This window comes from Macaca fascicularis, chromosome 13, assembly GCF_037993035.2.
Source record: "Macaca fascicularis isolate 582-1 chromosome 13, T2T-MFA8v1.1".
Classification (NCBI taxonomy): domain Eukaryota; kingdom Metazoa; phylum Chordata; class Mammalia; order Primates; family Cercopithecidae; genus Macaca; species Macaca fascicularis.
In genome coordinates this window covers 5,920,801-5,934,232 of record NC_088387.1, presented here as the reverse complement: position 1 = coordinate 5,934,232, position 13,432 = coordinate 5,920,801, and the positions used below count along the sequence as shown (strand labels likewise).

Sequence of the window (13,432 nt, the reverse complement as noted above, 5' to 3'; positions counted from 1 at the left end):
CTTTGGCCTCCCGAAGCACTGAGATTATAGGCATGAGCCACTATGTCCAGCCTTGGAACTGTTTTAATTACCCTTTGAACTAAAATTTCAGTGTTCACCCAATTAGCATACTTGAGTTATGTGCGGGAGGTGCGGTCCTGAGGCTATATTACCTTTCTTTTATTTATTTTTTTTTTTTGAGACGGAGTTTCACCCTTGTCGCCTAGTCTGGAGTGCAATGGCATGATCATGGCTCACTGCAACCTCTGCCTCCCAGGTTCAAGCGATTCTCCTGCCTCAGCCTCCTGAGTAGCTGGGATTACAGGCACCTGTCACCACGCCCAGCTAATTTTTTGTATTTTTAGTAAAGACAGGGTTTTCCCATGTTGGCCAGGCTGGTCTCAAACTCCTGACCTCAGGTGATCCACCCACCTCAGACTCCCAAAGAGCTGAGGTTACAGGTGTGAGCCACTGCACCCGGCCCAAAGGTTGTATTTCTAACGTGAAAAGAAATTCCAGCATTATTGGGTGCCTTGTGTCATAATTGTCACTCAGTTATTATTGCTATTTGTTGCTTGTTTTAAATTGCGAGGGGAAATCAGTGAGAAGACATTGAAGCCAAATTAGGAAACGGGGCTGCCACTCACCAAGGAATTGAAGACAGTGGAAGTGTTTGCCAAACCTAATATTGGGCAATAATGAACTTGAAAACATTTTGTCTTAAGCCTCCGGGACAAGCTGCTGTAGTCCCCTGGGCTTAGCGGAGGAAAGTCTGGGCTGCAGAGAAGGCTCTTGACTTCTCTACTGGGTTTCTGACAACTTCAGTGGAAGGAACCTTGGTGTCATTTTCCCTTCACCTGAAAAAGGTTAATGGGTGCCGGGGGGTAGGGGAGACAGTGGTTGAGGGGGCAGGGCAGGGCACAGGAGACTTTCCCTATCACATCTCTCTAAGATGAGCATGTCCTGCATCAGGCAAGCAGAGGAGAGCCTCCACAAGCCCATTTCAAGGCTGATATGTGTGAAAGTGTATGAAGTTGCTTGTCTACATAGCTTGGTCAGACTGAAGGATTAGCTTTTCCAGAGAAATGCAGCCAATGATAAAACCTGGAGAAGAACTCCAAGTCTTCATTAGCTCGCCTGTTTTCTGCTTTCCCTAAAGCATGTCAGTAGTTAGACATAAATTTAAAGACAGCCTTTATTTTCCCAGGTATCATTATGATGGGATCTGTATCAAGAAAAGCTCTTTCTTCTATGCCCAGTATTGCTACCTTATAGGTGAAAAAAGGTATCACAGGTTAGTAACTATCATTTTGGTACTTTGGTCTTGGGTCACAAACCTGGTTAATGTTAGAGCCATTCAGGCCAAGTGTGGTGGCTCATGCCTATAATCCCAGCGCTTTGGAAGGCTGGGGTGGAAGAATCGCTTGAGTTCAGTAGTTCAAGACCAGCCTGGGCAACATGAGAAAACTCCATCTCTACTAAAAAATACAAAAGTTAGCCAGGTATGGTGCTGTGCACTGACAGTCTCAGCTACTCGAGAGGCTGAGGTGCGAGGATCACCTGAGCCTGACGAGGTCCAGGCTACAGTGAGCCGTGATTGCGCCTCTGCATTCTAGCCTGGGTGACAGACTGAGACCCTGTCTCAAAATAGTAGTAATAATAAATTAATAAATAAAAGAAGCATTCATATTTTAGTTGTATCTAACTGACTTTTCGGTTGTTCTGTCTTTAAGTCCTTAAGGAAACACACATATCACATGAACATTTAACCAATGCCCCTTTGTCAGCCTCCGGCAATGTCATTAGCCAGAGAAATCCATTTCTGGTTCATTTCCTTAGACATTTCTCATTTTGACTGTCATTCAGTTGCCAAAGTCATTTTTCACCGAGTCTATCCTTCTCAACCTTTCTGCAAAATTTGACACAATTGAGCACCTCTCTCGAAGCTTCCTTTAGCCCTCAGGACTGTGTCATTCAACTCCCCCACCCCCAAATCCTCAGTCTCTTCCTCTTTCCCTTCTCCATTAAGCGCAGGCTTTCTCTGAGATCTCATCTTGATAATCGCCATCACTCTTCCTACTGTTTGGCCCCAGACATCTCATCCTTTTTGTCTTTCACCTATGGCCTCCTGCAGGTGGATGACTCCTGAATCGTTCTCACTGGTCCTGACCTCGCCCACCTCCTAGGTGTTCCTCCCTGACTCTCTACTGGGCATTTCCATTTACGTGAGCCACTGGTACCTCACACTCAACATACGGAAATCTAAATTTAGCCTCTTCCTCCAAGTTATCTCTGCCCCTTGACTTTCTTAGTTCAATCTCGATATCAACAGATAGAACCTATACAAAGTATAACCCAAAGCCACCCCTGACCCCCGTGGATCACAGAGCCTTGTTAACTTTTCGCTTTAAGTTCTCCTGACTCACTCTTTTTGGTAACCAATATTTCCTTTAATATCTTATCATCTTACACTGAAATTATTTCCAGTGATCCCATATGGCCTCCCCTTCCTCAGCCTCTCCCTGCTCTAAACACAGCTACCAGATGAATCCTCCTAAAATTCTACATTTGCTTTGTCTCTTTCCTGCTCAGAAACACGTGGGTGCTTGTTCTTACCTCCTGGATAAAGACCAGACCTAGGCTGGTGTTAGCCAAGTTCCTTCCAACTCCACTTTCCAACCGTGTTGCCTGTTTCTCCCCAACATCAACCATAATTTAAACCACACTCACTTTTCCCTGAACATATCAAATGCAGTCCACCTTTGCTCCCACCATCCAACCTTCCATAGTGCCGTTTCTTCTTGTCTCTGTCTAATGGGACCTTCCTGAATCCCATCTGTACCTTGTGGACATACCTCAGAGACCACCTGCCCCATAGGACCATCCCCAACAATGCCAGCTACAGGAAACTCTCCCACTTCTTCATGCTGATCACTGTCCATCCATACAACCAGCATTCCTGCTCTTTGAGCCTTCATTTGGCATAAAAAGATAACTGCATGTCCAAGTAGCCAAGGACAATATCAATTTCACTTGGAGCCCTGCATAATTATTAATTGTGCTCCTTTCACTTTAGTGTTCTAGTTTGAACAATAAATTAAAGTGAATTGTATGGTCACCCTTGGTATAAAGCATCCTGTGTATGAGGCAGCTGCTGTGGTGGAGAGATGAGGAGCCTCCAGTATGGGTAAGACAGGGACCCTTTTCTCTGATAGCTGAAGAGGGAGGCTAAGATGTCCATTTACTTTGATCCTCAAGTATAACACGACGAATGTCAGAAATGTACAAAAGGGTACCATGAGAACTCAAAGATGGGGAGCACACATTTTGGATAGGGGATCATGAACGGCCTACAAGGGCATTGGGCTTTGAGTGGAGCATTGAAGGACAGATTAGAATTTTGACAGGTGGTGTTGGAGAAGGAGGCAGGAGTGCAGAGGACATCCAGGCTTAGGGGAGCAAAGATAAAGGTACATGAAGGCATGGGCTTCCTCCTGTACAGGCGTGCATGGAGCTCTAGTAGAAGATGAATCTGGAGGGAAAGTTCAGGGGGCCTAGATTGCCAGGCTGGGCAGTGGGGGGTGTCCACAAGTCCTTTGGAGCCTTCCTTTGAGAAGTAGGGTGGAATATGCACAAGGGCAGAAACCATGAAGCTTTGCTTGTTTCTGTCCTACTGTGGTTTGAATGTTTGTATCCTTCCAAAATTCACATTGAACGTGATCCCCAATGCAACAATATTAAGAGGTGGGTCCTTTGCAAGATGATTAGGCCATGAAGCCTCCACCGTCATGAATGGGATTAATAACCTTGTAAAAGAGGCTTCAGAGAGCTAGCTGGCCCCTTCATTTCTTTTGCCATGTGAGGACACAGTGTTCATCTCTGTCATCCTTCTGCTTTCTGCCACATGAGGATGTAGCAACAAGGTACTGTCTTAGAAGCAGAGAGCAAGAACTGGAGGTCGTTATGTTAAATAAGCCAGACACAAAAAGACAAATATTGCATGTTCTTACTCATAGGAGAGAGCTAAAATAAGTTTATCTTGTGGAGGCGAAGAGTAGAATGGTGGTTACCAGAGGCTGGAGAGAATAGGGAGGAATGAAAGGTGGGTTAATGATTAATGGGTATCAACATGCAGTTAGATAGAAGGAATAAGTTCTAGTATTTGATAGCTCAGTAAGGTGACTATAGTTAATGATATATTATGTATTTCAAAATATCTAAAAGATTTGGAATGTTCCCAACAAAGAAATAATAAGTGTTCAAGGTAATGGATATGCTAAACACCCTGATGCATGTGTCACAATATCACATGTACCCCATAAATGTGTACAATTAGTATGTTAAAAAAGAAGCAGCAAAGAGCAAACTTTTACCAGACACCAAATCTGTCCGCACCATGATCTTGGACTTCCCAGCCTCCAGAACTGTGAGAAATACATTTCTTTTGTTTATAAAGTACCCAGTCTAAGGTATTTTGTTATAGCTGCAGGAACAAGGACATATTCCCAGAGTGGGCACTGAAATAGCTGTTGGAGAACCGAAAGTTCAGCATTGGGGTTTAAGAAGAATAGTTGGGAAAGGAGAGGGTGATGAGCCTGGAGATGGCCCCAGGGCTGCTGCTGCTGTTCAGATTTGCGCTGGAATCAGGATGCAGGTGTGAGAGACCTCTCAGAGGCAGGGTCTTCAGGATCTGGCAGTTGGTTGAGTCAGTGTAGGAGAAGGGAGCAGAGATGATTCAGTCAAGCCTGTCGCACCTAAACCTCAAACTCAACCTCAAATAAAGTTACTGTGTTCTGTGCCAAACCAGCTCTTCCTCTTACATCTCTTACTCATCTCTTAGTCACAGGGATGGAAAAGTTACATTGGCAAAAATAGAGAAGCTAGGAAAAGGAGTAGCTGTGATGAGAGATTTATTTTAGTGATGGTTAGAACGTCCCTGGTGTGATTGTGTTCTCTCACTTGCTGAACTTGCTGATCTGTAGGCTCCTGAAAGGCTGGATGTAGTCCTGCATTCCATTGTATGCCCCCCTACCCCCCACCCCCTGGCACCTAGCAGTCAGTTAACTAACAGACAGTTGGGAGAGCCCTGCACGCTCCAGGAAAACAAGTAACTAGGCAGGCCCTCGGCACTCAGAGGGGAGAGACCATTAGTGTTCCAGGGACTCTGTTTGTTTTCAATGTCACAGAGAGAGGGGCTAGGAGTGGCCTTTGTGGGGGAAGAAAAATAGGCTTTATCGTCAGTGAGGAAGAGGAGGACTCCCAGAGGACAAAGATAAAGGCAAGAGTGACATCGGCTGGTCATGAGATAAGCCCAGCAGCAGGGGCTTTTCATGTGCTCTATGCTCAGCATATATTTAATAACTGATCAACTTGGCCAGGCGCAGTGGCTCACGCCTGTAATCCCAGCACTTTGGGAGGCCAAGGCGAGTGGATCACGAGGTCAGGAGATCGAGACCAGCCTGGCCAACATGCTGAAGCCCTGTCTCTACTACAAATACAAAAATTAGCCGGGTGTGGTGGCGCGTGCCTGTAGTCCCAGCTACTTGGGAGGCTGAGGCAGGAGAATCGCTTGAACCCGAGAGGTGGAGGCTGCAATGAGCCAAGATCGTGCCACTGCACTCCAGCCTGGGCAACAGAGACGCCGTCTCAAAAAGAATAACAGAAACCAAAAACAAACAAAAATAATAGATCAACTTTAAAGTCTTGGCCAGCTAAGAGATTTTTTTTAAAGCATTAAGATTTAAGGATAACTTCACTACCAATGCCACATTCAGGACATACTAAAAGTGTATTTTACAAAGCAGAAATGTAAGAAAGGTACACTGTTGTTAATGAGCTGTACGGATGAAAATGTCTATTTTATTATATAAGGATCCGTGTGACAAATTCCTCTTAAAAATTAGGTCTCAAAATAAGTTTATCTCTCTGGTTTTCAGGTAATGAAAACTCTATAACTCATCTGCCATTTACTTATTTGTTCATTCAACAAATATTTGTGTTCCTACAATAAGTCAGGCCTGTTCTAGCTACTTGTGATATAGCAGTGAACAAGATAAACAAGGCCTCTCCTTTTATTAAGCTTAGTTAGGAAAAAAGAATAAAAAAGCGCAATAGGCCAGGCATGGTGGCTCCTACCTGTAATCCCAGCACTTTGGGAGGCCAACATGGGCGGATTGTTTGAGTTTAGGGGTTCGAGACCAGCCTGGGCAATATAGCAAGACCCCTAGCTCTTCAAAAAATACAAAATTAAATATTTTATATTTAATATGTTTGTCTATATAAATATTAGCTGGGTATGGTGGTGCACTTGTGGCCCCACCTATTCAGGAGGCTGAGATGGGAGAGTAACCTGAGCCCGGGAGGTCAAGGCTGCAGTGAGCTATGATCACACCACTGCACTCCAGCCTGGGCTACAGAGCAAGACCCTGTCTCAAAAAAATAAACAAAAGGACAATCGCGAGATGTTACCTGAATACAATACAATGGAGTCATGGCAAGTCCTCCCCAAGACAACACCGTTTGAACAGAGTGCCAGTCAAGGAGCCATGTGGAGATCTGGAACAAGCGTTCCAGGCAGAGGAAAGAGCTGTGCAAGAGGCCTGAGGCAGAGATGAGTTCAAGGAGCAAGAAAGTCTGAGGGTGGACTTCAGTGGGTGAGCAGGAGGCTGGGAGGGGAGGAACCTGAACACGGAGGTGAGGGTAGAGGTTAGAGACACTAGGGAGAGGCTTTTGTGGCAGCCCTGGAAGAAACAGCCCATTGAGATGAATGACTTAAATAATTTTAATTCTCCCAAGAGGCAGCAGAACACTATGCAATAATACTACATGTGGATAAGAGCAGAGACTGGAACAGACTGCCTGTCTCTACCACTAGCAAGCTGTGTGATCTGAGGCAGGTCACTCAATCTCTCTGTGTCTCAGTTTCCTCATCCATTAATTAAGGATAACAGTATCTACTTCATGGGATTGTTGTGAGATCACATTAATTAATACAGGGAAAATGCTTAGTGCAGCATCTGGCACACGGTAAACATTCAGTAGGGCTCCTGAGCATATTGATCTATACCTTGATGTATTTATTTTATCATGACTGCATGATTTTTTCATGGTATTTATATATATATTTTTTTACTCTAATTATTGTATTTTTCAGTTGTATAATTTCCACTTGATTCTTTTGTATGACTTTCCTGAGGTTTTCAGTTTTTTTCATTTGTTTCAAGAGAATAATTATTTGTTGGAGCTTTTTTTTTTTCTTTTTTTTTCTTTTTTTTTCTTTTTTTTTTTTTTTTTTTGAGATGGAGTCTTGCTCTGTCGCCCAGGCTAGAGTGCAGTGGCGTGATCTTGGCTCACTGCAAGCTCTGCCTCCTGGGTTCACACTATTCTCCTGCCTCAGCCTCCCGAGTAGCTGGGATTACAGGCACCCACCACCATGCTGGCTATTTTTTTTTTTTTTTTTTTTTTTTTGTATTTTTTAGTAGAGATGGGGTTTCACCATGTTAGCCAGGATAGTCTTCATCTCCTGAACCCGTGATCTGCCTGCCTCGGCCTCCCAAAGTGCTGGGATTACAGGCGTGAGCCACCGCGCCTGGCCTGTTGCAATACTTTTATAATGACTGCTTGAAAATCCTTGTCAGATAATTCAATATCTGATTCGCCTCGGTCTTGGCATCAGTTGATTGTCTTTTCTCATTCAAACAGTGGCTTACCTGGTCTTTGGGATTATGGGTGAGTTTCCGTTGTATCCTGGGAATCTTGGTTATGTTAGGAGACTCTTGATCCTATTTAAATCTTCTGTTTTAGACAGAAGGCAGTCGCCCTGTTTAGGTTTAGTGTGTAGGTTCTGGCCTACTTTCATGGGCTGTGGGTCCAATGCCAGCTCAGTTTCCTGAGCCTTTGCATGCTATTCTTGTCTGCTTCGTTCTTCTGCCACTGCGGAGACTTCTGATTAATCCCTACTGGTGCCACCTGCAGAGGCTCAACCCACTTCCATGGACCACTTTCCGTGGAGTGGGGAGAGCCAGAGTGGCCGCCTGGGTCTCCTTATGCCCCTTGGTGTAAGGAGGGAGGCATCAGGCTCTGCCAGTGTTGTCATGTGGGTAGCATGGCCTGCCATTTCAGTGCTCCACACGTGGAATGGGCATTGAATTGACCCACGGCTTCACTACTGTGCATGCAGGTGGACAATAGTGACCCCACATATTCATACCCAGAGCCCTGGCAGGCAGCCTGATCCTGATCCTGATCCCGCCTGCCAGTGCTCTGGGTGTGGGTGCATGGAGCATGGAGGTCAGTCTACCAGTATTCTGAAGCTGCTACTGTGGGCAGATGGGTCACCAGCCCATGCCCTGATTGTGGAAAGAGGGTTGCAGCCCCCTACTAGGCCTCCACTGGACTTCCCTTCCCTTTCCTAGCCCTTTGGCCAGAATGCAGGCTTTTCTTGAGATTTTATGCCTACGCCTATTGACATAACAGACTGTGTTGCACATTTCTCCAATGCTCAGTCCAGGGGTGTGTGTGGAAGATAAAAAGGAAACCCAGGGAACCCACCACATTGTCATTTCTCTACTCCTGTCGTCTCTACCCAGTCTATTTTCTTCTTTCCAGTTTTCGGAGCTCTTCTATCCTTGTCTGTAGAATAATTTCCAAGTATTTAGCTGTATTAGAGGCAGGAGCAAGGAAAAGTGAATCTACACCACCTTGTTCCCTGTACATGATTTGTAATACAAGCTACCACAGATGCTTTTTGAAAACAAACCATATACACGTTAGGAGCCAATATTACTAGTGAGTGGAATGTTTCATTATATGACTGTGCCTAATACTTCAAAATATGATCAGTTAAAATACGATAGTGGAGACTTCTGGGTGAGACAAGATGAGCCTATTTCCCCATGCCCCTCCACACTAAGCACAACGGTAAACCCCGGAAACAACGCAAGAAGCAATCAGAGGAAAGCTCCGAAAGGTGGTGATAAGAGAGTGAGCTGGTTTGGGGCCCCAGGACTGTACAATCAGCACCGTAGCAGAGCATCTTGCATCCCCCGCCCTGCACGCTGAAAGCCAGACTCAATGTTTCCCAAGCCTGACCTAGGGACAGAAGGCAACCCAGGTAGATTCATTCTTCCTTCTTTGAGTTCCTCTAATAATATCAGGCAAAATAATTTTGGGGGTTGTTAATAGAGAAAATACTCTCCTTCCTTCCTGGGTCTGAGGCACCCCTTTTCCACCAAGAGACACTGCGGGCGTGAGCCGATCTGCCTAGAGAGAGCCAGCTTCAACAAGCCTTTTGGTCCGGGAAGCCTCTTTGCTCTGCAGCCTGACGCGCTTCTGCTCTTCCGCTCCCCAGAGGCAGCCAGGAGCATCCTCAGTAGGAGGAGCACCTCCTTCATGGAGAGAAGTCCCAAGGTCTAGCCTGGGGAAACCCTTCTCCCTCCTCAGGTGTAGCCCCAGAGGCACCAGATAAACCAAGCAGGCTGAAACAACACAGAGGCTCTGAAAATTAAGCTTTTGGAAACAAAAAAACAAAAAACAAAACAAAAAAAACCTGGAAACAGGCAGAAAAATAACATATTACCTATAACAGTGATTTGAATGGCAACACATTTATCATTGAAACCACCAAGAAAGCCAGAAGGAAGTGGCACAAAAGGTTTCAAGGGCTGAGATAAGAACTGTCAACCACAATTTCTACATCCAGCAAATTTATTTTCAAGAATGAAAGGGAAATAAAAATATTCCCAGGCAAAGGAAAACCAAAAGAATTTGTCACTAGCTGACTCACCCTTGGAGATCAGCTAAAGAAAATTTTTCGATGAGAAAGGAAATGATAACAGAATGTTGGAGTATCAGAAAAAAACAATGGGAAGAGCAGAAATATGGGAGACATACAGTACGCTGTCCTTTTTGTCACAAGTTCTGTGAATCACATTTGATGAAACAAAAATTATGCCTCCATCTGGTACTTGAGACAATGATATTTAAAAGTGGGGAAGGTAAAGAGGCCTAAATGGAAAAAAGATTTCCACACCTCAAAGTGGTGAAACATCGGCAACAACAGACTGTGCTAAGTCACACGTGTCTATTGTAATACTCATGTGACCCCATGAGAACTATGTCAAGAGATGTACTCAAAATCACGACAATTACATCAAGATAGAGTCCTCAATGCTGTTTAAAGGAATCCTCAGAAAGGCAAGAAAAGAGAAATCGAAGAATAAGAACCAAAGGAAACAAATAGAAAACAAGTAATAAAATGGCAGACTTAGGTGCTAACGTTACCAAGAATTACCTTAAATGTAAATTATCTTACATAATCAGTCAAAAGACAAGACAGAGTGAAGTTAAAAACAAAAATGACTCAAGTATATACTGTTGCCAAGAAACTCACTTCAAATTCAACAACATAGGCAGGTTGAAAGTAAATGGATGGAAAAGATGTAACATGCAAACATTAATCCACAGATAGCAGGAGTGGCTATGTTCATATCTAAGAAAGCACACTTCAGAGCAAAGAAAATTACTAGGGACAAAAAGGGACTGACGTAGTCCATTTTCTGTTGCTTATAACAGAATACCTGAAACTAGGTAATTTATAAGGAAAATGAGTTTATTTCTTACAGTTACGAAGGCTGAGAAGTCTACGTTCAAGGGGCCATATCCGGTGAGGGCCTTCTTGCTGACAGGGACCCTCTGCAGAGTCCCGAGTTGGCCCACGACATCACATGGCAAGGGTGTGCTGGCTCAGGTCTCTCCCTCTTCTACAAAGCCACCAGTCTCATTCCCATGATAACCCATTAATCCATGAATTCATGAATTCTTAAGGGCAGGGCCCTCATGACCGAATCACCTACCTCTTAAAGGCCTCACCTCTCAATACTGCCACATTGAGGATTAAATTTCAACATGAGGGCCAGGCGCAGTGGCTCACGCCTGTAATCCCAGTACTTTGGGAGGCAGGGGTGGGCAGATCACGAGGTCAGGAGATCGAGACCATCGTGTTTAACACAGTGAAACCCCATCTCTACTAAAAATACAAAAACAAAATTAGCCAGGCATGGTGGCGGGCACCTGTAGTCCCAGCTACTCGGGAGGCTGAGGCAGGAGAATGGTGTGAATCTGGGAGACGGAGCTTGCAGTGAGCTGAGATCATGCCATTGCACTCCAGCCTGGGCGACAGAGCGAGACTGTCTCAAAAAAAAAAAAAATTCAACATGAGTTTCAGAGGGACAAATATTCAAACCATAACAGGGACCTTATATAAAAGGATCAATCCACCAGGAAGACATAACCATCCTAAATGTGTGCACACTGAACAAACTGCCCTTTCTTTTTCTCGAGTAATGCTGTAACCATACTTCAGTGAATTCGGGTTATTCTAGCAAGTCTCACCACTGCGCTAGGGATTCCCAAGACCACCGCCACTTGCAGAGATCCAGTAGAATGACTCACAGGACTTAGCATATAATTGTCCACATGGCTAAGATTTATGACAGTGACACTGTAAAGATACCCAGGGTCATGATGGAAAAAGAGGTGGAGTCTGGCGGAACCCTTGTGAGGCTTCCTGTGTGCTATTCCCTCCCCCATGAGGGATCATACAAAGTGCACTCCTCCCCCAGCAATGAAATGCAGCAGCATGTGTTTGAGGTTTCTGCCCAGGGAAGCCCATTAGAGACTCGGCACCCAAAGCTTTTATTGAAAGCTGGTCACATAAGCACCCTCTGTCTAGCACATGCCAACATTATAGACTCCTAAAAGGAAAGCAGGTGTTCGGCATAAACCATATTGTTTGTACAGTCTAGGCACAGGGAGCCACTCTTATCAGTTAACAGTTGACTGGGAACACTCCAAGAGCCAAGTTCCCAGACCCTAGCCAAGGGCCAAACTTGGCAGCAGAGCTTTCTACGGAGCGCAGTCTCAGGCCTGCAGTGTTATCTCTTTTCTGCACAGCTGCATAACCCTGTGGATATGCTTTAAAAAAAAAACATGACTTGGACTCTTTAAATGGGTGAATTGTGTAGTATATGAATTATCTCTCAATGAGTTTTTTTTTTTTAATCCCAGCAAGATTTTCTTGTAGACATAGACAAGTTTCTTCTAAAAAGTTATGTGGAAAAGCAAATTGCTCAAACGAACTTGACAAAAAGGAATAAAATGGGAGGAGAACATTCTCCCTTATATTAAGGCTCACGGTAGAGCCACAGCAATCAGGATGGTGTGGTATTGGTGGCAGCATGGACACACAGATCACTGCAACCAAGTGGAAGATACAGAAATAGATCCACTTGGCTGCACGCGGTGGCTCACACCTGTAACCCTAGCATTTTGGGAAGCCGACAGGAGAATCGCTTGAACCTGGGAGGTGGAGGTTGCAGTAAGCCGAGATTGTGCCATTGCACTCCAGCCTGGGCGACGAAAGTGAAACTCCATCTCAAAAAAAAAAAAAAAAAAAAAAAAATCTACTCAAATATGTTGCACTGATTTTTGATAAAGGTACAAAATTAATTCGATGAAAGGTGCTGCTTTTCAATAAATGGTGCTGGAACAATTAGAAAACCACAGGCAAAAAAAAAAAAAAAAAAAAAATGAGCCTCAATCTAATCTTCATAATGTATATGAAAATTAACTCAAAATGGATCGTAGACTTAAATTTAAAACATAATACTAAACTTTAAAAACCTTGAACGAAATCATTGAGACTTGCACACAAGAAGTTCTCAGACCAGACACCAGAAGCATGATCCATAAGAAGAAAATGTAAAGTTGGACCACGTCAAAATCAAAACTTTTACTCTCAGAAAGCCCATGTGAAGAGGAGGGAAAGACAAGCTACAAATAGGAAGAAAACATTTGCTTGCAAACCACCATAACTGACCAAGGACTAGTATCTACAATATAGAAAGAAGGCTCAAAACTCAACAGTAAAAGAAACAATCCAATTAGAAAATGGGCAAAAGACATAAATATACGATATAATTAGAAAATGGGCAAAAGACATAAACATACGATACAGCAATTGTAAATAAGCACATGAGGGACACTCAGTCCATTAGTCACTGTGGAAATACAAATTAAAACCACAATGAGGCCAGGCATGGTGGCTCACACCTTAACCCCAGCACTTTGGGAGACTGAGGCAGGCGGATCACCTGAGGTCAGGAGTTCGAGACCAGCCTGACCAACATGGTGAAACCCCGTCTCTACTAAAATTACAAAAAATTAGCCAGGCATGGTGGTGGGTGCCTGTAACCCCAGGTACTCGGGAGGCTGAGCCAGGAGAATCGCTTGAACCCGGGAGGCGGAGGTTGCAGTGAGCCAAGATTGTGCCATTGCACTCCAGCCTGGGCAACGAGAGCAAAACTCCATCTCAAAAAGAAAGAAAGAAAACATAAAACCACAATGATGTATCACTACGCACCTACCAGATTGACTAAAATAAAATATAGTGATA

The 13,432-nt window shown here is 44.3% G+C and overlaps 1 protein-coding gene across 2 annotated transcripts in view; it reads left to right on the top strand.

The window, feature by feature from the left end:
* The window catches only part of LOC102131898 (regulatory factor X8), a 57,470-nt gene that overhangs the window by 21,727 nt on the left and 22,311 nt on the right, over positions 1 to 13,432 (top strand). Inside the window, exon 4 of one of the 2 annotated variants that reach the window (XM_005575108.5) lies at positions 1,187 to 1,273. The exons of the other annotated variant lie outside the window; for it this stretch is intronic. Coding sequence (XP_005575165.3) covers positions 1,187 to 1,273 — 87 coding nt within the window. The remainder of the gene's footprint in view (positions 1 to 1,186; positions 1,274 to 13,432) is intronic. 2 annotated transcript variants of the gene reach the window in all.